This window comes from Drosophila kikkawai, chromosome 3R (assembly GCF_030179895.1).
Source record: "Drosophila kikkawai strain 14028-0561.14 chromosome 3R, DkikHiC1v2, whole genome shotgun sequence".
NCBI classification, from domain to species: Eukaryota; Metazoa; Arthropoda; class Insecta; order Diptera; family Drosophilidae; genus Drosophila; species Drosophila kikkawai.
The window spans coordinates 32,564,970-32,586,092 of NC_091731.1; the positions used below are offsets into that span (position 1 = coordinate 32,564,970).

At 44.5% G+C, this 21,123-nt stretch overlaps 4 protein-coding genes across 4 annotated transcripts; 3 read left to right on the forward strand and 1 right to left on the reverse strand.

Moving 5' to 3' along the window:
• Positions 1 to 684: 684 nt before the first annotated feature.
• Positions 685 to 2,188, forward strand: LOC108082753 (uncharacterized). Its single transcript, XM_017178273.3, has 4 exons — positions 685 to 903; positions 962 to 1,449; positions 1,510 to 1,879; positions 1,951 to 2,188. Exons 1-4 carry the CDS (start codon positions 708 to 710, stop codon positions 2,148 to 2,150), a joined length of 1,254 nt encoding a protein of 417 aa, XP_017033762.1. The 5' UTR covers positions 685 to 707; the 3' UTR covers positions 2,151 to 2,188.
• A 199-nt stretch (positions 2,189 to 2,387) lies between these two features.
• Positions 2,388 to 6,031, forward strand: LOC138928837 (uncharacterized). Its single transcript, XM_070286970.1, has 7 exons — positions 2,388 to 2,892; positions 3,164 to 3,678; positions 3,745 to 4,304; positions 4,367 to 4,599; positions 4,660 to 5,153; positions 5,223 to 5,589; positions 5,658 to 6,031. The coding sequence occupies exons 1-7, from the start codon at positions 2,547 to 2,549 to the stop codon at positions 5,849 to 5,851; spliced, it is 2,709 nt and encodes a 902-aa protein (XP_070143071.1). The 5' UTR covers positions 2,388 to 2,546; the 3' UTR covers positions 5,852 to 6,031.
• A 738-nt stretch (positions 6,032 to 6,769) lies between these two features.
• On the forward strand, positions 6,770 to 19,904 carry LOC108082646 (uncharacterized). Its single transcript, XM_070286260.1, has 8 exons — positions 6,770 to 7,131; positions 7,473 to 7,987; positions 8,046 to 8,605; positions 8,664 to 8,883; positions 18,611 to 18,659; positions 18,718 to 19,208; positions 19,266 to 19,632; positions 19,690 to 19,904. Exons 1-8 carry the CDS (start codon positions 6,852 to 6,854, stop codon positions 19,902 to 19,904), a joined length of 2,697 nt encoding a protein of 898 aa, XP_070142361.1. The 5' UTR covers positions 6,770 to 6,851.
• Positions 19,905 to 19,917: 13 nt separating this feature from the next.
• Positions 19,918 to 21,121, reverse strand: Ho (Heme oxygenase). The gene is made up of 3 exons (XM_017178654.2): positions 20,865 to 21,121; positions 20,301 to 20,806; positions 19,918 to 20,244 (listed from the first exon to the last, which is right to left on the reverse strand). Exons 1-3 carry the CDS (start codon positions 21,013 to 21,015, stop codon positions 20,017 to 20,019), a joined length of 885 nt encoding a protein of 294 aa, XP_017034143.1. The 5' UTR covers positions 21,016 to 21,121; the 3' UTR covers positions 19,918 to 20,016.
• Positions 21,122 to 21,123: the final 2 nt, after the last annotated feature.

The window sequence follows — 21,123 nt, forward strand, 5'->3', positions numbered from 1 at the left end:
TCTTGAAAGGAAGACTTTTTTGAAGTCCGCTTAAATGGAAGAAATTACATCTTTTAAGGTAATGTAAAAGACATTAAGTTGATTGCAACCGCCTAAAAGTAGATATTGATATATGTCAAAACAAAACTTTTAAAAGATTTCGCAGTGTCATGTGTGGGTAGGCATTCATAAAGTTCTTCCCATTGTGTTATTGAACAATAACGAACCTCAAATGAAATCAGCAAGCATTTTGATTAACTAAAAAGCTTCAGGAGACTCTTTAAATGGTTTGCCAGCGCAGGGGGAAGAATTTTTATTAGAGCTTCGTTCGAGAGAATTTTTATAGAGATAAACAAACTCACATTTCGCAAGTCATAGGAACAAAATAGACGCCGTAACAGTGAGCAAACAATAACTCATCGTAGAAACTGGATTGTCCGGGGTCCGAGCGACAAGTTCTTGACTAGAACACCTGATTAGGCAACTAATATTTGCCACCCAGGCATGAATGTGGGTCTAGTCCCGAACAGACGATCGCCGATCTGACACGTGAGGAAACAGGTCCACCCAGATCAAAAGTGTTCCCACCACAATGATAGCGGACTTTAGCCAGCGAACGAAATTGAGCAGCAGAGCTTTTGTACGAGGGAAAGCTTCTAATGTCTGGGCCGATATAAGGCAGTTCCCGCTCCAAATGGCGCAGATTGCAAAGCTAACAGGTAGACGGAATGGTTCAGGGCAAAGAAGAAGGCACCATCGAACAGTTCCCAGCGTGGCTTAACCAGGAGCTGTTCCGGGAGTATCTAGAGCGTGATTTTCCTGATCTGAAGACTGTCAAGTCTTTTCGGCTGGAAACTACGGGAGGAAATGGGGAGAACTACACAACGCTTCTGTTAAGGGCCAAGTTCGAGCTGGAACTGAAAGGTAAGATACCAATAGCACCTAAAAAGTATGAAGAAATTAAATCTTTAATTTATTGCAGATGGCTCTCAGCAGAGCACATCCTACATGGCCAAGGTCTTGCCCAACAACGGAAACCGGGAGAATGTTATATCCTGGCAAGTGTTTGAAAAGGAGCGTACTACCTACGGACAGTATGTCCCCGAGTTTGAGCAAATGTACAGGGATGCGGGCAAGAAAATTACCTTCGGAGCACACTATTACGAGCCCAAGGAGCCTCTGAAAGAAGAGGAGGTCATTGTGCTGGAAGACCTGGGCAGGCGGGGATTCCGCAACGTGAACCGACATATCGGTTTGGATATCCAACACGCCGAAGCAGTGTTGGAGAAGCTGGCGCATTTCCATGCCGCCTCCGCCGTGCGATTCCAGCTCAAGGGAGCCTATCCGGCTGTGTACAATCGGAACCTGTGCAGCAAGCAGGATGACTTTAAGGAGTTCCGACACAATCAAATCAAGGCCTTTGTCGAGGCTTTGCCCCTGTACGAGGCCTCCGACTTGGCCCAGTCTGTGGTGAGTATTGGGAATATATTTCTTGAGATAGAGCTAATTCTAATGAGTTCATTTCTCTAGGAGTCCTTTGGCAGACAAGCTGAGGATATGTTCCAGCAATACGCTCCCCAAATCGATGGAGAGTTTCGTGTCCTTAATCACGGAGATGCCTGGTGCAACAACTTTATGTTCCAGTATGACAAATCGACGGGCAAAATAAGCGAAATCTACTTTGTGGATCTGCAAATGAGTCGGTTCTGCTCGCCCGCCCAAGATCTGCTGTACTTCATCCTGTCCTCGACGCAGCTGGACATCAAGATAGCCAAGTTTGACCACTTCATCAAGTATTACCACGATAAGCTCACGGAAAACCTCAAGCTGCTGAAGTACCCCAAGCAGTTACCTTCGCTGAGGGGCCTGCACCAATCGATCTTCACATATGGCGACTGGAGTGAGTTATTTGCTTAGGTCTTATTCTTATCATTCGATACTTACTTCCTATCTCTCCTTTCCCTTAAATAGTTCTTCCAATCATCACTGTTCTGCTGCCCATTGTCCTGGTCGACGGCAGTGATGATGCCAATATGGACTCCATGATGGATAGCGAGGGATCCGGGGAGAAGTTCCGCAACAACCTGTTCAAGAACCCTCGCATCATCCGAAATCAGAAGGAGATTCTGCCCTGGGCCCATCGTCGTGGGGCCTTTGAAGTTCCCAAATAAAATGTACAAACTGTTGATATAATTTCTAGTAAACACAATATTTTTTTGTTATCAGTCTAACAACGTTTATCAATGAGCTTTGTTTTGAGTGAAAAGTTTATCGTCTGAATCGCTGTTATCAACTACAGACTGTGAGTGGTTTGGAAATATGAGTGAAAACCGAACAACACTCGACAAACACTCAAAACACTTGTCTAAGCTCCGAAGCGCAAAATTGTCGACGCTGATGAAATAATTGAACTATCAGCACCGAAACGAGCGGCATAACTAGAGGGGAACTTTGGCAGTCAAACATCAGTTCGTAGCCGTACCCGCAGTTGAACGGACGTAGGTAAACCGCTGTTCTAGTCAACCATAAAAAGATATAGATACATACGTACTATACATATACGCACGATGGGTCTACGAGGTTCCAAGTCAAAGAAGAGCTACGAGGTAGCAGCGGCCGACTCTCAGAGTCAGAGAAAGGCCTCGCTTAAGACCTCTAACCAGAAGAGTGCCAAGATTGAGGAGTCTATTACCCCAGTTCCAACTACTCCAATCCCTCAAGCTGACCCACCAACAGTTGAGAAGGCCAACCTAGGCCCAGAATGGCTGAATGAGACGCAATTTGAGGAATTACTCACTACGAATGTCAATAAGTTCTCAAAGATAGTGGGATTCCGGGTGAAACCCGCAATGGCGCCGGGAGAAAACTATGCCACTCTTATGCTGAGGATCACAATCGATGTGGAGCTTACTGGTGAGTGCCGTGGAAGGGTCAAGACAATAGATAGAGTGGCCTGAATGCACAATCTTTCTCCCATATAAGGAGCCTTTTATACGTGCGGGCTAGCAGCGATAAGTAGTATCTTTAGTTTATTTATAGCCAGTAGACAATAAATGCTTGTTATGTGTGTCATTTAATTTTGATAGCAAGTGCATGTCTAAAAATAATGGGTTAATAACAAGCTAATCAGATTTAAAAAACAAGCGAAATATTTCCGCTAACCAGTTCCGATCTCCCTATCTAGACAAAACCACCAAAACGGTGGCCTTTATGATGAAGGTTCCCCACAAAACTCCCCAAATGGAACAGATGCTGGCCATGGCCAACTTCTTCAATACCGAGAATGCGGCCTACACGGATATACTGCCAAAACTGGAGGCTCTCTACAAGGCCAAGGGTGTGGACATCACCTTTGCCCCCAAAGCATACAGGTTGGACGCCACTAAGGAACCCAATCTGGCCAACACGGTGCTTATGAATGACTTGGGCCAAAACGGATACAAGAACCTGAATCGCCTGGAATGCCTGAACTTGGAGCAGACCAAGTTTGCTCTGAAGAAACTGGCCCAGTTCCATGCGGCCTCGGCCGTAAGCGTGGAGGTGAATGGACCGTTCCCAGACGTTTTCGTCAACGGAATGCTGGGTGGTAACAAGGAAGCTTTATTGGCTTTCTACGAGTCCATGATAACCTCTTTCCAAACGGCTTTCTTGGCCAATCTAAAAAACTTCAAGAATGGAGAAGACTACCGCGAGAAACTGGTGGGTAACAGCACAGGGCTTGGGTGTGCCAAAGCAAATCTAATCAATTTCATCGTTTTCCTTCAGATCACGGCTTTCTCGCAGGTCGCCGCAGACTTTGAACATTTAATTAAGAGCGATCCCACGGAGTTCAATGTTCTGAATCACGGCGATTGCTGGATGAACAATCTGCTCTTCAAGCTCGACTCAAAGGGCGATGTGGAGGACGTGGTGTTCGTTGATTTCCAGAACCCCAAATACGGTTCTCCCACGCAGGATCTGTTCTACTTCATCATGACATCAGTGCACATTGACTTCAAGCTGGATTACTTTGACTTCTTCGTCAGACACTACCACGAGCAGCTGACCAAGCACTTGGATCTGCTTGGTTTTAAGGGAGCTCAGCCCTCCTTGCGGGATATGCACATGCTGATGTTCAAGTACGGAAGCTGGGCCCTCTTCCCGTCGATCACGGTGCTGCCGGTGGTGCTCCTGGATCCCAGTGAGTCGGCCACCTTCGACAATTTCCTCGGTGACTCCGACGCTGGCACCCAGTTCAAAAACCAACTGTATGGCAACAAGCGTTTCCAAGGTTATATCGAGAGGATTCTGCCCTGGCTGGATAATCGGGGCTTAATGGAGGCCTAGTAAGTGGGAAATTAATCTTTAAAGGGAATAAAATAATCGTTTTTTTTGTTCCATCCTCCAGCACTCCGCCACCACCAGTTGAAACCTTGTCCACGGAACCCGCACAGCATTCCCAGCCTAAAAATCCCGAACAGATCTTGAACTGGCTGTGTGTGAGTGACTTCAAGGAGATAATTGCCTCCATTGAACCCCAGTTTGAGAAGATTTTAAGTGGATCTTGGAAATCAGCTACGAAACCCGGAGAACATTTTGCCTCTTCGCTTTTAAAGATAGATATACAAGCGCAGTTAAAAGGTAATCAAACATAAAAACAATTTGGAAAACAACCCAAACTAACCGGGATAATCTCCACAGACAGCAGTACCAAGACGTTCTCCTATATTTTGAAAGTGCATCCACCCAATACCGGCACTGATAACTTCACTGACTTTAACATGTTCCCCAAGGAGATCGAGATGTACAGCAAATATGTACCAGCCTTTGAAAAGCTCTATAAGGACGCCGGCTCGACGGTCACTTTTAGTGCCAAGTCCTTTGTTCTAACTAAGACTGTCAAGGAAGAGTATCTGCTCATGGAGAATCTTCAGAGCAGTGGCTTCAAGATGGCCGATCGCATGAAGGGATTGGACATGGAGCATATGAAGAGCTCTCTAAGGAAACTGGCCCAATGGCATGCGGCTTCCATTAAGTACAAGGAACTCAATGGACCCTATCCCCCACTTTACAATGATGGTATTTATATAGAGCAAACCCGAGACACTTTCCATAACATGTTTGCCTCCGCCAAGAAATCGTATATAGAAGTCTTGGGAAAGTTTAATGGGGCAGAGGAGTATGTGGACAAGCTGGTAAGGAATGAATACAAGTAAATATCTCATCCTAGAAGCTAATCCAATCACATTTCTTTCCCTATACAGTCTTGGATTTTGGATAATCATGTGGACCAAGTCCTGGAAGATGCCAAAATTGACGAGACAGAGTTCAATGTGCTTAACCATGGCGATGCCTGGATAAACAACATTATGTTCCAATACGACGCCGAGGGGCAACTCAAGGAGACCTTCCTGCTGGATCATCAGAATGCCAAATATGGCAATCCAGCTCAGGATCTGTACTATTTCATCATGAGCTCGGCGGAGTTAAATATTAAAGTAGATCAGTTTGACTATCTGATCAGATGGTATCACGAGAACCTCACTGAGCACGCCAACTTGTTGAAGTACAACGGAGTTGTTCCCTCGCTAAACGAATTGCACGCCATTCTGATAAAGCATCCAGCTTTCGGTAAGTTTTTATTAACATAATATTTAAAAACATTGTTTAAAAATTAATATTTTTGTAATATTTCTTAGCTGCTGGCACTGTCATCAGTACCCTTTGCGTCTGTCTACAGGAGGCCGATAAGGATTTCAACACCGAAGCCTTTTTCACGGAAAACGAGGAGTCCGAAGCCTTCAGATTGAAGCTATTTGGCAATGAGCGTTACAGGGCTCATATTGAACGTATTATGCCCTGGCTGAACAGAAGAGGTCTACTCGATGCCTGAAGGAGCTCTCCCTTGTGATGTGAACCAGTTGGGACTACCGAGTGGGTGCCTTTGCTGTGACAAGCGGATGCAATTACTATTACTTTTATTTATAACTATTATGTGAATGTTATATTCGACTTTGTTAAAATTTTAAATTGATTAAAGTTAATTTAAAAATTGAAATATATAAAAAACACAGTTTGCAGTTTGATAATTTGATTAAATTGGAAATTCGAAATAAAATAAAAAAGGATTCATTTTAATTCGGAACGCTTTTTCGTAATGAAATTTTTTATGTAAATAAATCTGTTTATGGGGGTTACAATATAAAAACAAAAACATTATTAAAAATTTTCTAATGGACATTGCTAAATAAACATGGCTGTTACAGCTGATCAGGAATATATGCATATAGTTTATTGGGTCCTTTGGTTCCTTTGCAAATTTCTTTTGTAATACCTTGAATTTAATAAATATACAAATTTCGGCTTGAATGCCTATGCCCGACCATGCTAATACCTTTTCTGGAATTGGGAAATGCACGATATAAGAAATCAAAAATAGGTATTATTGATACAATATTCATAAATCACCAACCAATTTTCTTTTATATTGATGATAATTTATAGACTTCCTGTTTGAGTTCCAGGTCTTTAAGCCTGTTTAATCTATTTCAAATCTGAAGAGATAATAAAAAATCTTCAAACTTTATACATACATTACCGATTATAGTAATCAACCTCAGCACTCTTATCAATGAAGTTAAATTTGTATTTTTACTGGCAACTACAAACGCGTAAAATTCTTAACGCTGATGAAATAACACGAAACTCTTTAGAGCTAGGTGCTTTAGGCCTTATCGAGCAAACCAGTGATTAGAAAATGCATAACTAGGGAGCTCAGTGGGGTCCCGAGTATCAGTTCGCCAGCAGTTGCCCGATCGAACGGTCGCGAATCGCTAGTCAAGACACTATAGTTCTTTTATTTCTGAATACTCACACTCAAATAAATCTCCACGATGGGTATTTTGTTTTCTAAGAGGAAGAGGGAAGACGACGAAGTGACAGTGAAGGCTTCAGAACCCGAAAATCAGCCAGATGTGCCAGTGCCAGTGCCAGAGATTGACCAGAGTCACTTGCTGCCCAAGTGGCTAAATGAAACGCAATTCGAGGAATTACTCGCCGCGAATGTCGCTCAGTTCTCCAAGATTCTGGGTTTCCGGATGAAGCCCGCGATGGCACCCGGAGAGAACTATGCCACTCTTATGCTCAGGATCAGCATCGATGTGGAGCTCACTGGTAAGTAAGCCTTGGGGTCTTTGAACTCTTAAAACTATATTTAGAAAAACTTAGGCACAATCTTGTAGAGCTACAGAAATGACGTAGTCGGTGGGTGGGGTTCTCACGTACCATATGTACGTTGATTGCCGATAAGTAATGGTTTGGTATCAACAATTAATTTATAATCAGAACACAATAAACGTTTGTGGCTTGTTTGGCTTTTCACAATGACAATTGAAATTGTATTTATATTTTTATTGACAACGCGACTGACCGACACAACTGGTTTCGGGTTATGTAAACAAATAAATGATGCAATATTGGTGGACTTTAGTATTGTATTCTTCCCTCCCCGCCAGATAAAAGCACCAAGCTAGTCTCTTTTATGATGAAAATTCCCCACGATACTGCACAAATGCAACAAATGCTGAAATTGGCCAACTTCTTTACCACCGAGAACCTGGCCTACATTGATTATCTGCCCAAAATGGAGGAGCTCTACAAGGCCAAGGGTCTGGACATTCGCTTCGCTCCTCGGGCCTACAAACTTAGTGCCGACAAGGAGCCGAAGCTGGCCAACACTGTGCTGATGAACGATCTGGGCCAGGATGGATACAAGAACTTTAATCGTCTAAACTGCCTGAACCTGGAGCAATCCAAGTTCGCCATCAAGAAACTAGCACAGTACCACGCAGCCAGCGCAAGGATGATTGAAGTGCATGGACCCTATCCCGATGTATTCGTCTTGGGTTCAATGGGAACGAATGTGGAACTCATAATGCAGTTTCTGGAGGGCATGGTTGGATCTTTCCGAACTGCATTCCTGGCCAATCTAAAGAACTTTAAGAACGGCGAAAGCTATCGGGAGAAGCTTGTAAGTTTCAGCTTAAATTAATCAATTATCCTAGCTAACTTACAAACCTTTTTGGCAGGAAAAAGCACTTGGGACCCTATCCAATTCGTTCATGCAAGTGGGCGTAGTTGATCCTGCGGAGTTCAATGTGCTTAATCACGGTGATTGCTGGATGAACAATCTCCTCTTCAAGGTGGGCTCCAAGGGCGAGTTGGAAGACATGGTCTTTGTTGATTTCCAGAACCCCAAATATGGAACGCCAACAATGGACCTGATTTACTTCATCATCACCTCGGTGCACATCGACTACAAGCTGGAGTACTTTGACTACTTTATCAGGTACTATCACGAGCAGCTGACCCTGCACCTGAACCTTTTAGGTTTTACCGGCCGGCAGCCTTCCCTGCGGGAGCTGCACATTGCCGTGATCAAGAATGGTGGCTGGGGGCTGTTCCCTACAATCGCCGTACTGCCTGTGGTGCTTTTGGACTCCACCGAGGCGGCCACATTCGAAAATTTCATGGGCGAGAGCGAAGCCGGCACAAATTTCAGGAACCTTTTGTACTCCAACAAGCGTTATCAGCGCTATATTGACCGGATTCTCCCTTGGATTGAAAATCGGGGCTTCTTGGAAGTCAGGTAATAAGTTAATTTATAAATAGAGTTGAGCATAATTAATATCAATTAATTTTTATAGCAATTTTACAATTCCACTCCCAAAGGCCTCAGAGCCTGCAATGGCAGCAGAGTCTACTCCCAAGGCTGCACTGGAGCCGTCCCCTGCACAGCCTGAAAATCAGAACCAAATCTTGGATTGGCTTAATGTCAACGACTTCAAAGACATTATCTCCCAAACTGAACCTGAATTTGAGAAGATTGTCAAAGGAACCTGGAAATCAGCCACAAAACCGGGGGATAACTTGTAACGACCGTGGGCAGTTGTTCAAGTCTAGGGGGGCGCACGCGTTTTGACCCGGCTGGGGCTCGTCGGCTATATGGGTGGTATTCTTGCCCTCCTAGGCTTCGCCCCATGTTCGAATAATAATTTTTTACGTTATGCGTGCTACGACGAAAAATTTATGGAACCAAACACTAACACATACACTGGGAAAAATTACTGGTAACTACATTCATCGGTATCTTGGCTCACTCCTGGTGGAATTGGAGTGGCTTCACCCTCCCTTCCTTGGCCATCGCTCTCCAGCTCTCGTCCGATGGCCCCTCTTCAAAACCTACCTAAGGCATCCCCAAGGAGAATCAGCTAGCTGAAGGCAAAACATAGAAAATTAAAACATTATAAAATTTATTTCCTTAAAAGTAAACATTTAAATTGAATTTTGAATATTAAGATCTTGAAAGACATTTGCTGCAAAATTTCTTTTTAAATTAAAAATCTTAAAACTTAGGCGGTATAGTATTATTTGAGCAATAAAAAAAAGTACCTAAAAGAATATATTTTCCTTATTTGCCTGCATTAGTTTCTGGGCTTAAAATCGACAAAATTAAATTAATTAAAAATCTTCAGCGATCATAACATTAAACTGGCATCGGGTGTTCGCCAAATTTTCTCTGGCAGAGAAGAAAATAGATGAGACCCAGGGACATACAGAGGAGCTAAGTTGTGCATTAGTTATTTTATTTTCTTTTTTTGTATAGGTTACGCTTTCATTATTTTCTTTAAAAAAAAATGGGACCTTCAACTCTCGGTCAGGTTTTGGTTGATTTGAAAACACACCTGTATTTCACTCACCCTTTTTTTGTAACTCCAGCGAAGAAAGCGCTTTCCCGCGTAGATGTGATGGGGAGGCTGTGTGGAACGAATATTATTTAAACCCTGCCGAAAATCTCACCCTGCATATTTTTTTTTTTTTTTTTTTTATTATTTAATCTCAACACTCTCCCTATGTCACCGCCTATCTTTTCCCTCTTGGCCCTCCACTAAAACTTACACAAACAACCTATAAGTACGCCAAAAAAAAATAAAATAAAATTAAATTAATTCTGCAAATTCGCCAGCTTTTTCAGCATCTCGCCGACGATATGGGTTCGCCTGATCGCGGATCTAATTTTCCCTTCTGCTTTCCCTCTCACTGCTTACTGCATCGCAACAACAACCATCGGCTCAAAAAGAAAAAGTCACAAAAGCAGCGGCTGCTCCGCCTTTGCCAAATTTGGCTGATGCTTTGGTGGCAAGAGGGGGTGACGTTATCGGCTCCTCCGCTTTGCGGAGATCAACGGTGAACTGTGCTCCTCCGCCTTGCTTAGATCAGCGGCGCTTCGGTGGCAAGGAGGGGGGGTGAAACTGTCCGCTCCTCCGCTTTGCTTAGATCAGCGGCGCTTCGGTGGCAAGGAGGGGGGGGTGAAACTGTCCGCTCCTCCGCTTTGCTGACGCTCTTCTCCCGCGCTTGGATGGAACCGCTATTGGCGGTCTTCTCTCTGTCTGCTTCCCCCGCTGCGCCCTCGCCTTGGCGCTTCCCGCTGACCAATATTGCCGCCGAGGAAATTGACCGCTTCCGAGATTCCGTGAGTCGATTCCAACTCCAATAGGGTTCCAATATAAATTCACAAAAATAAAAATATTCTCTTCACCAACAAAAATGAAACTTAAAGCTCGATCTGCAGAGCTGCGGCCGATCTGATTAATGACACCGCCAGAATCAATTTTGGCCGCCCGTCGCGCCCTCACGACAGCGGGAACCTCCGATCGCCTCCCGAAGATGCACCCCTTCGGGTGAAAGACGAGAGATTGACCCAGCTAATTTCTCTTAACCATTTCACTTCCATCCCAAGACCTTCTCGGATTTGCCGACAGATGGCACTGTACCGTACGCCCTTATCCGCAAATTTGCCTCTGACACCTAGGCGGCGCCACCGAACCTCGTAACCAAGCGTTACAAAATGCCCCCCGCCAAAGATCAGACTTGGGGTAAAGCGAACAAGTCTGATCCCAACTAAGCTTGGGTCTGCTACTGCTTAAGGTCCTTCGCGTGGTAACGCCCGACTGAGCGTCCTTGGAGGTCCTCCACTTCATAACAGGCGCTGCCGACCTTCTTGCGGATCCTAGCCTTCACATAGGCTGGGCCTAACTTGGAACTATATCCGGCCTGAAAGTTACTTTGTTTGAAATTTCTCCGAAATACTTCCTGGCCAATAGCATATGAGACCTCCCTCGATCTCAAATTGTAGTTTCTTTCATTTTTTTCTCTCTGCTTTCCCATTACTTCAAGAGCCTTGATTCGCACCAACTCTAAAGAATCCGGCTTGGAAAGCCCAATGGATCTGTCTTCCAATAGTTGGAGAGCCCTTAGCAACTTGTAATTTGCACCAGATGCCACATACTGCTGGCCGAATACCATATAGTATGGCGATGTGCCTAGGCTTGCATGGACAGCCGTTCGCAGGGCACAAGCAATGCTGCTGAGTTCCTCATCCCAATTTTTTTGATCCGCCCTCACATATGAACGGATTGCGGCCACCACTGAGCGATTGACTCGCTCGGATGCATTTGCCTGTGGTGAATACACAGCAGTGAGCGTGTGCGAAATTTTATAATCGCTAAGGAATTTTTGGAAGTGGTCTGATTTGAATTGGGATCCATTGTCCGAGACTATGGTTTCCGGGAAGCCAAAGGTGTGGAAAAGTTCCTGTTGCAGGTACTTGATCACTAAGTCCGCAGTTAACTTTTTCACTGGTTTCAAAAACACGAACTTGGAGTAGTGATCAAGCACTATAAATATTCCCACATGCCCGCTTCTCGAACGCGGATAAGGTCCTAGAAAGTCCACATACAGTCTCTGGAAAAACCTTTGAGACTCTGGGGCTGCCCCCATTGGCGGTCTTTGCACGCAAGTTGGAGCTTTCGTTGCCTTGCACATATCGCAGGCGAGGACGTGTTCTTTCACATCCTTGACTAGACTTGGCCAATAATAAAAACGCCTTACGCGCTCTAGCGTTTTGTGAATGCCCCCATGCGAAGCTAGAGGACTCTCATGCGCCTCCGCTAACACTTCGGGTATTAGCTCTCGCGGAATCCAAAGTTTCCACACATAATTGTCATGGAGCACCTCGCCTGTAGCATGCTCGCATCTCTTGTACAGCCGGCCATCCACAACCTTAAGATCCGGCAGACTGTCTTTGTTGGATTCAACTTGGTGCGCCATAGCCGCATACTCAGCTGACTTAAAAGCTTCAGCTTCCAAATCGATCCCCGAACTAGTATCTACAGCCGCCAAATCTTCCTCATTGACCCTCGAGAGGGCATCTGGTACCACATTAAGTCGCCCACTACGATGCTCAATTTTAAACTTGAAACCTTGCAGCTTCAAGGCCCACCGCGCCAATCGGGAATTCAAGTCCGTTTGGGACATAAGCCACTTGAGCGATGCGTGATCCGTGATCACAGTGAACTCATGCCCTTCCACATAGGCTCTAAAGCGGTTTATGCAAACTATTGCCGCCAAGCACTCTTGCTCCGTCACCGAATAATTTCTCTGGGCCTTGTTGAGCTTTTTAGACACAAAAGCGATGGGAAACTCATCACCTTCTGGAGTCTTTTGTACCAAAACACCCCCAACTCCAGTTTTACTGGCATCACAATGGATGTAGAAAGGCTGGCCAAAATCGGGACTACGCAATACTGGTGCCGCGCACAGCATATTTTTCAAATTCTCGAACGCTTTTCTTCCCTCCGGAGTCATTACAAACTTGCATCTGGGCTTTAACAAATCTGTGAGTGGCGAGGCTACCGAAGCAAAATTGCTAATAAACTTCCTGTACCACCCAACCATCCCTAGAAATCTCCGAAGAGCTTTCAAAGAATTAGGAATTGGAAAATCGGTCATAGCCGAAATCTTTTCCGGATCTGTTCGTATGACCCCTTCTCCAACAATGTGACCTAGATATTTAACTGAACGCATGCAGAATTTACTCTTTTCCACGTTCAAAGTCAGACCCGCCATTTTGATGTATTTAGCTACTTTCCTTAAGACATTTAGATGCGAATCAAAACTATCCGAGACTATTAGAAGATCGTCTAAATATACGAATACTTCATTTCTCAGATCCGCCGGTATCACTTTGTCCATAAGTCGAGTCATAGTTTGCGATGCGTTGGTGAGCCCAAATGGCATGACCTTATATTGATATAACGGCTTGCCTGGAACCGTGAACGCCGTTTTGTCCCGAGATTCTGGATCCAAAGGTATCTGCCAGTATGCATCCTTAAGATCCAAACTCGAGATAAACATTGCCCTAGGCAACCTACTCAAAATTCCATCTATCTGAGGCAACGGATACGCATCCTTCTTTGTAAAAGCATTGACTTTTCGACTGTCTAAGCAAAGCCTTACTTTGCCTGGTTTCTGGACAAGCACTACTGGAGAAGACCATGCACTCTCGGATTCCTCGATAACTCCTAGTTTCAACATTCGATCTACCTCCGCATATAAGAGTTTTTCCACTGCCGGAGATACAGGAAAGTGCCGCTGCTTTACGGGCTTAGCATCGCCTACATCTATTTCATGCGACAACAACGAAGTCTTCCCTAAACCGGAAATAGCAAATGACGGGAATTCCCCGACAACTTTGTGCAACTGCTCCTTCTGGCTTGCAGACAAATCATGCGATTCGGAATTTATTTCGGCAACTTGCATTTCTGGTGGTAGGAGATTAAATTTGGACCAGAAATCGATTCCTAAATACATGTCCTGGCTTAGAGAAGGTATTATGAAGAACTCTAACTCCTTAACATCTGACTCGTAGATAACAGGGGTTTTTAATCGCCCAATGACCTCTTGCCGGCCGCCATCCGCAGTATGCGCAATAGACATGCCCCGTTTGAATGGAATTCGCTTGCTTATAATTTCTTTAGCTAAATTTCCACCCACTACGCTCATGGCTGCCCCTGTATCTAGTAATCCAAGAACGTCTCGATCTAGAATTTTCACCTCCGCATAAGGCCGTTTGTCGGTCTTTTTGTATCGAATTGCGTTTATAGTTTTGGCTGCTTTCCAAAACGCTCTCATTCTTTCGGAGTTTCTTGAGGCAGCTTTCGGATGGACTAAGGAATTTGAACTAATTATAGCCTTGCTAGAAACTACCTTACTCCTAATAGGACTACATTCGACAAATATATTATTATGTATTTTAGAACCTATATCTACTGGTTGTCGTCTCGATTCGACTGAGGGCGACGAACACGCATCAGCTGACGAGGCTGTGTGTTCGCCATGGAGTTTTTTTGTTGGCATTTCCCGCAAGATGGCTTATAAGTATTAGGAGCACCACAACCATAGCAGAATATTTTCCGCTTGCCTCCGCAGTCCTGGTAGCGGTGACCTTCTTTGCGACAGTTCCAACAAACTAGAGCCAACGCCTCTATTTCATCTCCCTCTAATTCGCCCTCGGAAAATTCTTCCGCATCTTCCACTAGGTGATCCTCAACTATTTCTGCAACTTGCTTGCGAGCCGGCCCGTTCTGTTGATACCCCAAACTTCGCTTCCTTTCCTCATGATACTCTTCTCGGCGTCTACACATTTCTCTAAGTTCCGCCACAGAATCTATCTTGAAATTTAGAAGCTGGTATCTAGTCTCGGGTCTGAGATTTCTCCGCAAGATATCCACTAATCTCTTTTCCGACAGAGGGGCTTCCAAGTGGTCCATCAGCTGAGCAATGGCCTCGTAGAAACAATCGAAACTTTCTTTGTCCCGCTGTTTCCGATCCTTTATGGCCTCCTCTATGTCACCCTCTGTCCGCGTGTCTTTGAACTGCTTCCTCAAAGCCTGACAAAGTAAATCCCACCGCATGTTTCGAGAAGCCTTGTGGAACCTCCAGTAGAACTCCCTCGCTTTACCATCAAATAAAATGCTGGCATTGCTACATAATATTGGGAAGTTGCCCTCTAAAGTCTGGTGTGTCTTGGTTTCGACCCTGTAAATAAAATGGTCCACAGGAATGCTTCCTGGGCTGCCATCAAATCGTAGTTTCCAGCCATTTATAATTTGGACTACTTTGTCTGGTCTATGCGACAGATCAGATGATTGGCTTCTGGGGGTATGTCTTTCCTCAGGCTGAAATTCTTGGGGAATATTAAAATCTGACGAATATTGGTCCTGCCCCAATGGAACTGGAGTCGTGTTTCGCCCTAACGAGAGAGTTTGAAATTGAGCTGCCACATTCGACTGAATTAACTGAGCCATGTGTCCAGATAACTGTGCCATCATTTCATTCTGCATTGATTTCACAGCTTCCGTGATCATTGCTCCTACCGCTTCAGTAGAAATCGATGCTACCGCTTCACTTCCGCTTCCGTCTCCAGAATTCTTAGCTGAAGCGCCAGCCTTGCTTACCGAAGTTTGCTTCGGACCCTGCGATCCCGAACTAGCAGGTACAACCTCAAAACAAGCTGTGTTGCAAGATGGGCATTTCCCATGCTTCTTTGAGTAAGCCGAAAGACATGATTTGTGGTATTCCTGTTTGCATTTGGTTTTGAAAATGCCTTCTTGCCCTAACTCTTTGCCGCACAATGTGCAGTTAATCGGAGTAGCTACAGCTCCCTCCATTTCAGCAAACTACCTGTCGAATCGGTCTCTACTTTAAACAACTTCTCAAAATTCCAATCCTAGCAAACCCTTAGCAAACGACAATAAATAAATATTTATATAAATAATAAATGAAATAAATAGATAAAATAAATAAATATATAATAAATGATGAATAGTATATAATAAGAAATCGATAATATATAGTATGTAATGAATAATAAATGAGATAATAACATAAAATCATAAAGAATACCCAAAAATTTTGTAAACACAAATTTTGTAAACAAACGCAGCCAACGAAAACGAATTAAAAACATTTATTTGCCTTCAAGCATAGCTTCCTCCCTAGTTCAAACCTTATCATGTATTTACCAGCCAAATGCGAGACGAGTGCAACAGAACAAAAAACAAAGAAGACAAAAAAACAAAAACAATGCATCTGCTAATTAGCTCTGCACTGCTTAAGACAAAGCAAACGCTAATCAGTTTTTTGTCAATTATGTCTTTCTCCTCTGCACCCTCTCCTATTGCTACCGGGCATATTGCTTTGTCCATCAACCGTGGCCAGACGACTTCTTCTAAAAGATATTCACCTGTATTTCCATGCGCCTAATAGACAAATTGTGCCCTGATTATTTTTTTGGATACTAAAAGATTTTCGCCAAGACTTGCTGACCGTGGCCAGGAAATAAACTACTGATAGTTTTAATCCCTGTATGTCCTATTCGACCATAAGCCTTAACTACCGACCTCTCAACTGTAGGGTATCGAGTCGCCTGCTACTAACTACTCCTAAGCCGTGGCCGGATGATCGCTGCTGGCAGCTTGATCAACCGTATTTCCTATGCGGCTAATTAATAATTGAAGCTGGCTAATGAGATCGACTACCTTTCGCTGCATATACTGAAGCAACCGTGGCTTGCAGCCAGCCATACAAACGTATCTGTCTCTAAAGCCCACTCCAGTACTTATGCCACTGGAAGGTAATCGAAGTTGTTGAATGTGTATTAATGTGCTTTTGTAGACCGCATCTGGATGCAGCTCTAACGAAAATATTTGGCCTCACATGTTGGGCGCCAGAAAATATTATTATTCTTAATTTAAAAACATTATAATAAATTATAAATGTAACGACCGTGGGCAGTTGTTCAAGTCTAGAGGGGCGCACGCGTTTTGACCCGGCTGGGGCTCGTCGGCTATATGGGTGGTATTCTTGCCCTCCTAGGCTTCGCCCCATGTTCGAATAATAATTTTTTACGTTATGCGTGCTACGACGAAAAATTTATGGAACCAAACACTAACACATACACTGGGAAAAATTACTGGTAACTACATTCATCGGTATCTTGGCTCACTCCTGGTGGAATTGGAGTGGCTTCACCCTCCCTTCCTTGGCCATCGCTCTCCAGCTCTCGTCCGATGGCCCCTCTTCAAAACCTACCTAAGGCATCCCCAAGGAGAATCAGCTAGCTGAAGGCAAAACATAGAAAATTAAAACATTATAAAATTTATTTCCTTAAAAGTAAACATTTAAATTGAATTTTGAATATTAAGATCTTGAAAGACATTTGCTGCAAAATTTCCTTTTAAATTAAAAATCTTAAAACTTAGGCGGTATAGTATTATTTGAGCAATAAAAAAAAGTACCTAAAAGAATATATTTTCCTTATTTGCCTGCATTAGTTTCTGGGCTTAAAATCGACAAAATTAAATTAATTAAAAATCTTCAGCGATCATAACATTAAACTGGCATCGGGTGTTCGCCAAATTTTCTCTGGCAGAGAAGAAAATAGATGAGACCCAGGGACATACAGAGGAGCTAAGTTGTGCATTAGTTATTTTATTTTCTTTTTTTGTATAGGTTACGCTTTCATTATTTTCTTTAAAAAAAAATGGGACCTTCAACTCTCGGTCAGGTTTTGGTTGATTTGAAAACACACCTGTATTTCACTCACCCTTTTTTTGTAACTCCAGCGAAGAAAGCGCTTTCCCGCGTAGATGTGATGGGGAGGCTGTGTGGAACGAATATTATTTAAACCCTGCCGAAAATCTCACCCTGCATATTCTTTTTTTTTTTTTTTTTATTATTTAATCTCAACACTCTCCCTATGTCACCGCCTATCTTTTCCCTCTTGGCCCTCCACTAAAACTTACACAAACAACCTATAAGTACGCCAAAAAAAAATAAAATAAAATTAAATTAATTCTGCAAATTCGCCAGCTTTTTCAGCATCTCGCCGACGATATGGGTTCGCCTGATCGCGGATCTAATTTTCCCTTCTGCTTTCCCTCTCACTGCTTACTGCATCGCAACAACAACCATCGGCTCAAAAAGAAAAAGTCACAAAAGCAGCGGCTGCTCCGCCTTTGCCAAATTTGGCTGATGCTTTGGTGGCAAGAGGGGGTGACGTTATCGGCTCCTCCGCTTTGCGGAGATCAACGGTGAACTGTGCTCCTCCGCCTTGCTTAGATCAGCGGCGCTTCGGTGGCAAGGAGGGGGGGTGAAACTGTCCGCTCCTCCGCTTTGCTTAGATCAGCGGCGCTTCGGTGGCAAGGAGGGGGGGGTGAAACTGTCCGCTCCTCCGCTTTGCTGACGCTCTTCTCCCGCGCTTGGATGGAACCGCTATTGGCGGTCTTCTCTCTGTCTGCTTCCCCCGCTGCGCCCTCGCCTTGGCGCTTCCCGCTGACCAATATTGCCGCCGAGGAAATTGACCGCTTCCGAGATTCCGTGAGTCGATTCCAACTCCAATAGGGTTCCAATATAAATTCACAAAAATAAAAATATTCTCTTCACCAACAAAAATGAAACTTAAAGCTCGATCTGCAGAGCTGCGGCCGATCTGATTAATGACACCGCCAGAATCAATTTTGGCCGCCCGTCGCGCCCTCACGACAGCGGGAACCTCCGATCGCCTCCCGAAGATGCACCCCTTCGGGTGAAAGACGAGAGATTGACCCAGCTAATTTCTCTTAACCATTTCACTTCCATCCCAAGACCTTCTCGGATTTGCCGACAGATGGCACTGTACCGTACGCCCTTATCCGCAAATTTGCCTCTGACACCTAGGCGGCGCCACCGAACCTCGTAACCAAGCGTTACAAACTACGCCTCCAGTCTTCTAAAGGTCGACATAGAAGCGCAATTAAAGAGTGAGAAAAATACTCAATTCCTTATTTATATCTTACCTAACAATTTACCTTTCAACAGATGGCAGCGTCAAGACCTTCTCCTACATCCTGAAGGTGCAAACATCCAACGAAACTATCAACTTCTCCGACTTTAACCTGTTCCCCAAGGAGATCGAGATGTACGGCAAATATGTGCCCGCCTTTGAACAGGTCTACAAGGACGCAGGCTCTCCGGTCACATTCAGTGCCAAGTCCTTCCGATTCAGCAAAGAGGTCAGCGCAGAATATCTGTTAATGGACAACCTGCAGACTAGCGGTTTTAAGATGGCTGATCGCATGAAGGGCATGGACATGGAGCACAGCAAGTGCACCCTGAAAAAGCTGGCCCAGTGGCATGCCGCCTCCCTGAAGTACAAGGAACTGAATGGACCTTATCCACCGAAATACGATAATGGCATCTTCTCGGAGAAGACGGCGGTTGTGTTCAAGAGTATGTTTGTTAAGAAAAGGAACGCATTTTTGGCTGAATTGGCCAAGTTTGACGGAGTCGATGAGTACCTGCATAAATTGGTAATATATCTGCGAGGATTTAGGTTGATTTCTTAATAATATTTACTCTTTTCACAGCCACCTTTCATGGAAGCCCATGTGGATAAAATCATAGAAGATGCCAAAATTGACGAGACAGAGTTCAATGTGCTCAACCATGGCGATGCCTGGATCAACAATATTATGTTCCAACACGACGCCGAGGGACGCGTCAAGGAGACCTTCCTGCTGGATCACCAGGTCACAAAATACGGAAATCCCGCTCAGGATCTCTACTACTTCATCATGAGCTCCACTCACCTGGATATCAAAATCGATCAGTTTGACTATCTAATCCGTTGGTATCACGAGAACCTGGAGGCCCATGCCAAGCTGTTGAAGTACAGTGGCTTTGTACCTTCGCTCAAGGAATTGCACATCATTCTGCTAGAGCATCCCATCTATGGTGGGTTATTGTCAGGGATTATATTATACTTTTATTTATTTAAACTCCAACTTTCAGCTGCTGGAACCGTGCTAACCACCCTGACAGCTTGTCTGAACAAACCAGAAGACAACTTCTCGACCGATGCCTTTTTAAAGGACGATGCAGAGGGAGCAGCCATCCGAGCTGCGCTGTACAACAACGAACGCTACAGGGCCAATGTAGAGCGCATTATGCCTTGGTTAAACAAACGTGGCCTACTCGATGGCTATGGCGAGGAGACAACCGAATAAAAGAAAAACTTGCTTTAAGATCACAATATGGGGAATATTTACTATTTTAACAGACTAATTATGCGAGTCTAACCTACTGGGAGGAGCTAACAGTGCATTCCCCCTGATTGCCTTACTTAATGGCTAATTTGATGGCCAAAACAATACTAGTTACAAAGATAGCGGCCAAGGCCAGCTTCCTGAGATTGGCTCGATTAACGCCCTTAATGGTGCGCACGACCTCGATGTTGAAGCGAAATACATTGCGACTTTCCTCAATGAAGGCGGCACGCAATTCGTCATCAAAGGCTCCATAATGGTCGTTGAAAACGCGTCTAAGCTTGGCCTTGAGAACAGGAATCTGGCAAAGGGAAACGATACTTAAATTCGAGTTGTAATAATGTGTCAGGAACTCACCTTTTCGGGAAAATATGTGGCCTCGCAGCCACGGGGACAGATTGTGACCTGGGCGGGCATCGGTCTAGCCTGTAAATCCTCCTGATCCAAGGCAGCGTCTGCCGCCCTAGCAGTGGCCAGTTCAGCCTCCTTTTCGGCCTGCCTCTGCAGCTCCTGGTCGTCGCCTTTGGAGAAGATCCATAGTTTCCTAGCAATCATGCGCTTCTTCTGAAGCATCTGGCCGCCGGACATCAGGGCCATGTACATCTGGTAGGCGTAGGCGAACAGAAGCAGTTCATTCTGGGCAGCCACCTTCTCCAGATGTTCCAGATACTTTTGGACTGCTGGACGAATCTCGTAGGTTTCCTTCCACTTGGCACCGTAGAAATAAGCGAAATCGCGCTCGAAAGCCTCTGTCCTGTAGAACTCCTTTGGCAGCAGGCGCTCCGGCAAATGGGTCTCGAAGAACTTGTACAACTCGTAGAAGGCCAGCAGGCCATCGTACCACACCTCGTCATCCGAAAGAGCTTAGCGGAAGGGAGGGTCATTTAGTAACTTCACTTAAAATGGCATTTATCTACTCACCAAAGGCAAACTTTGCATTTACAACCGCATCTGTGAGATTATGCACATCCTTTGTGGCTTTACGCAACTCTTTGGTGAACGCCATGTCCACAAATTCCACATCCTCCACGGATTCCGCCGAAGCCGCAGTTGTTTCCTCGGCCGTTGACATGGTGCTATTGCGCAGCTTTTGTGAGAATTAATAAGCAAGAATTTTTCTTATCGACGTGATATTTAAGAAAATACGCCGTCTTTGTTTTGAACTTTCAGACAGTGTGAC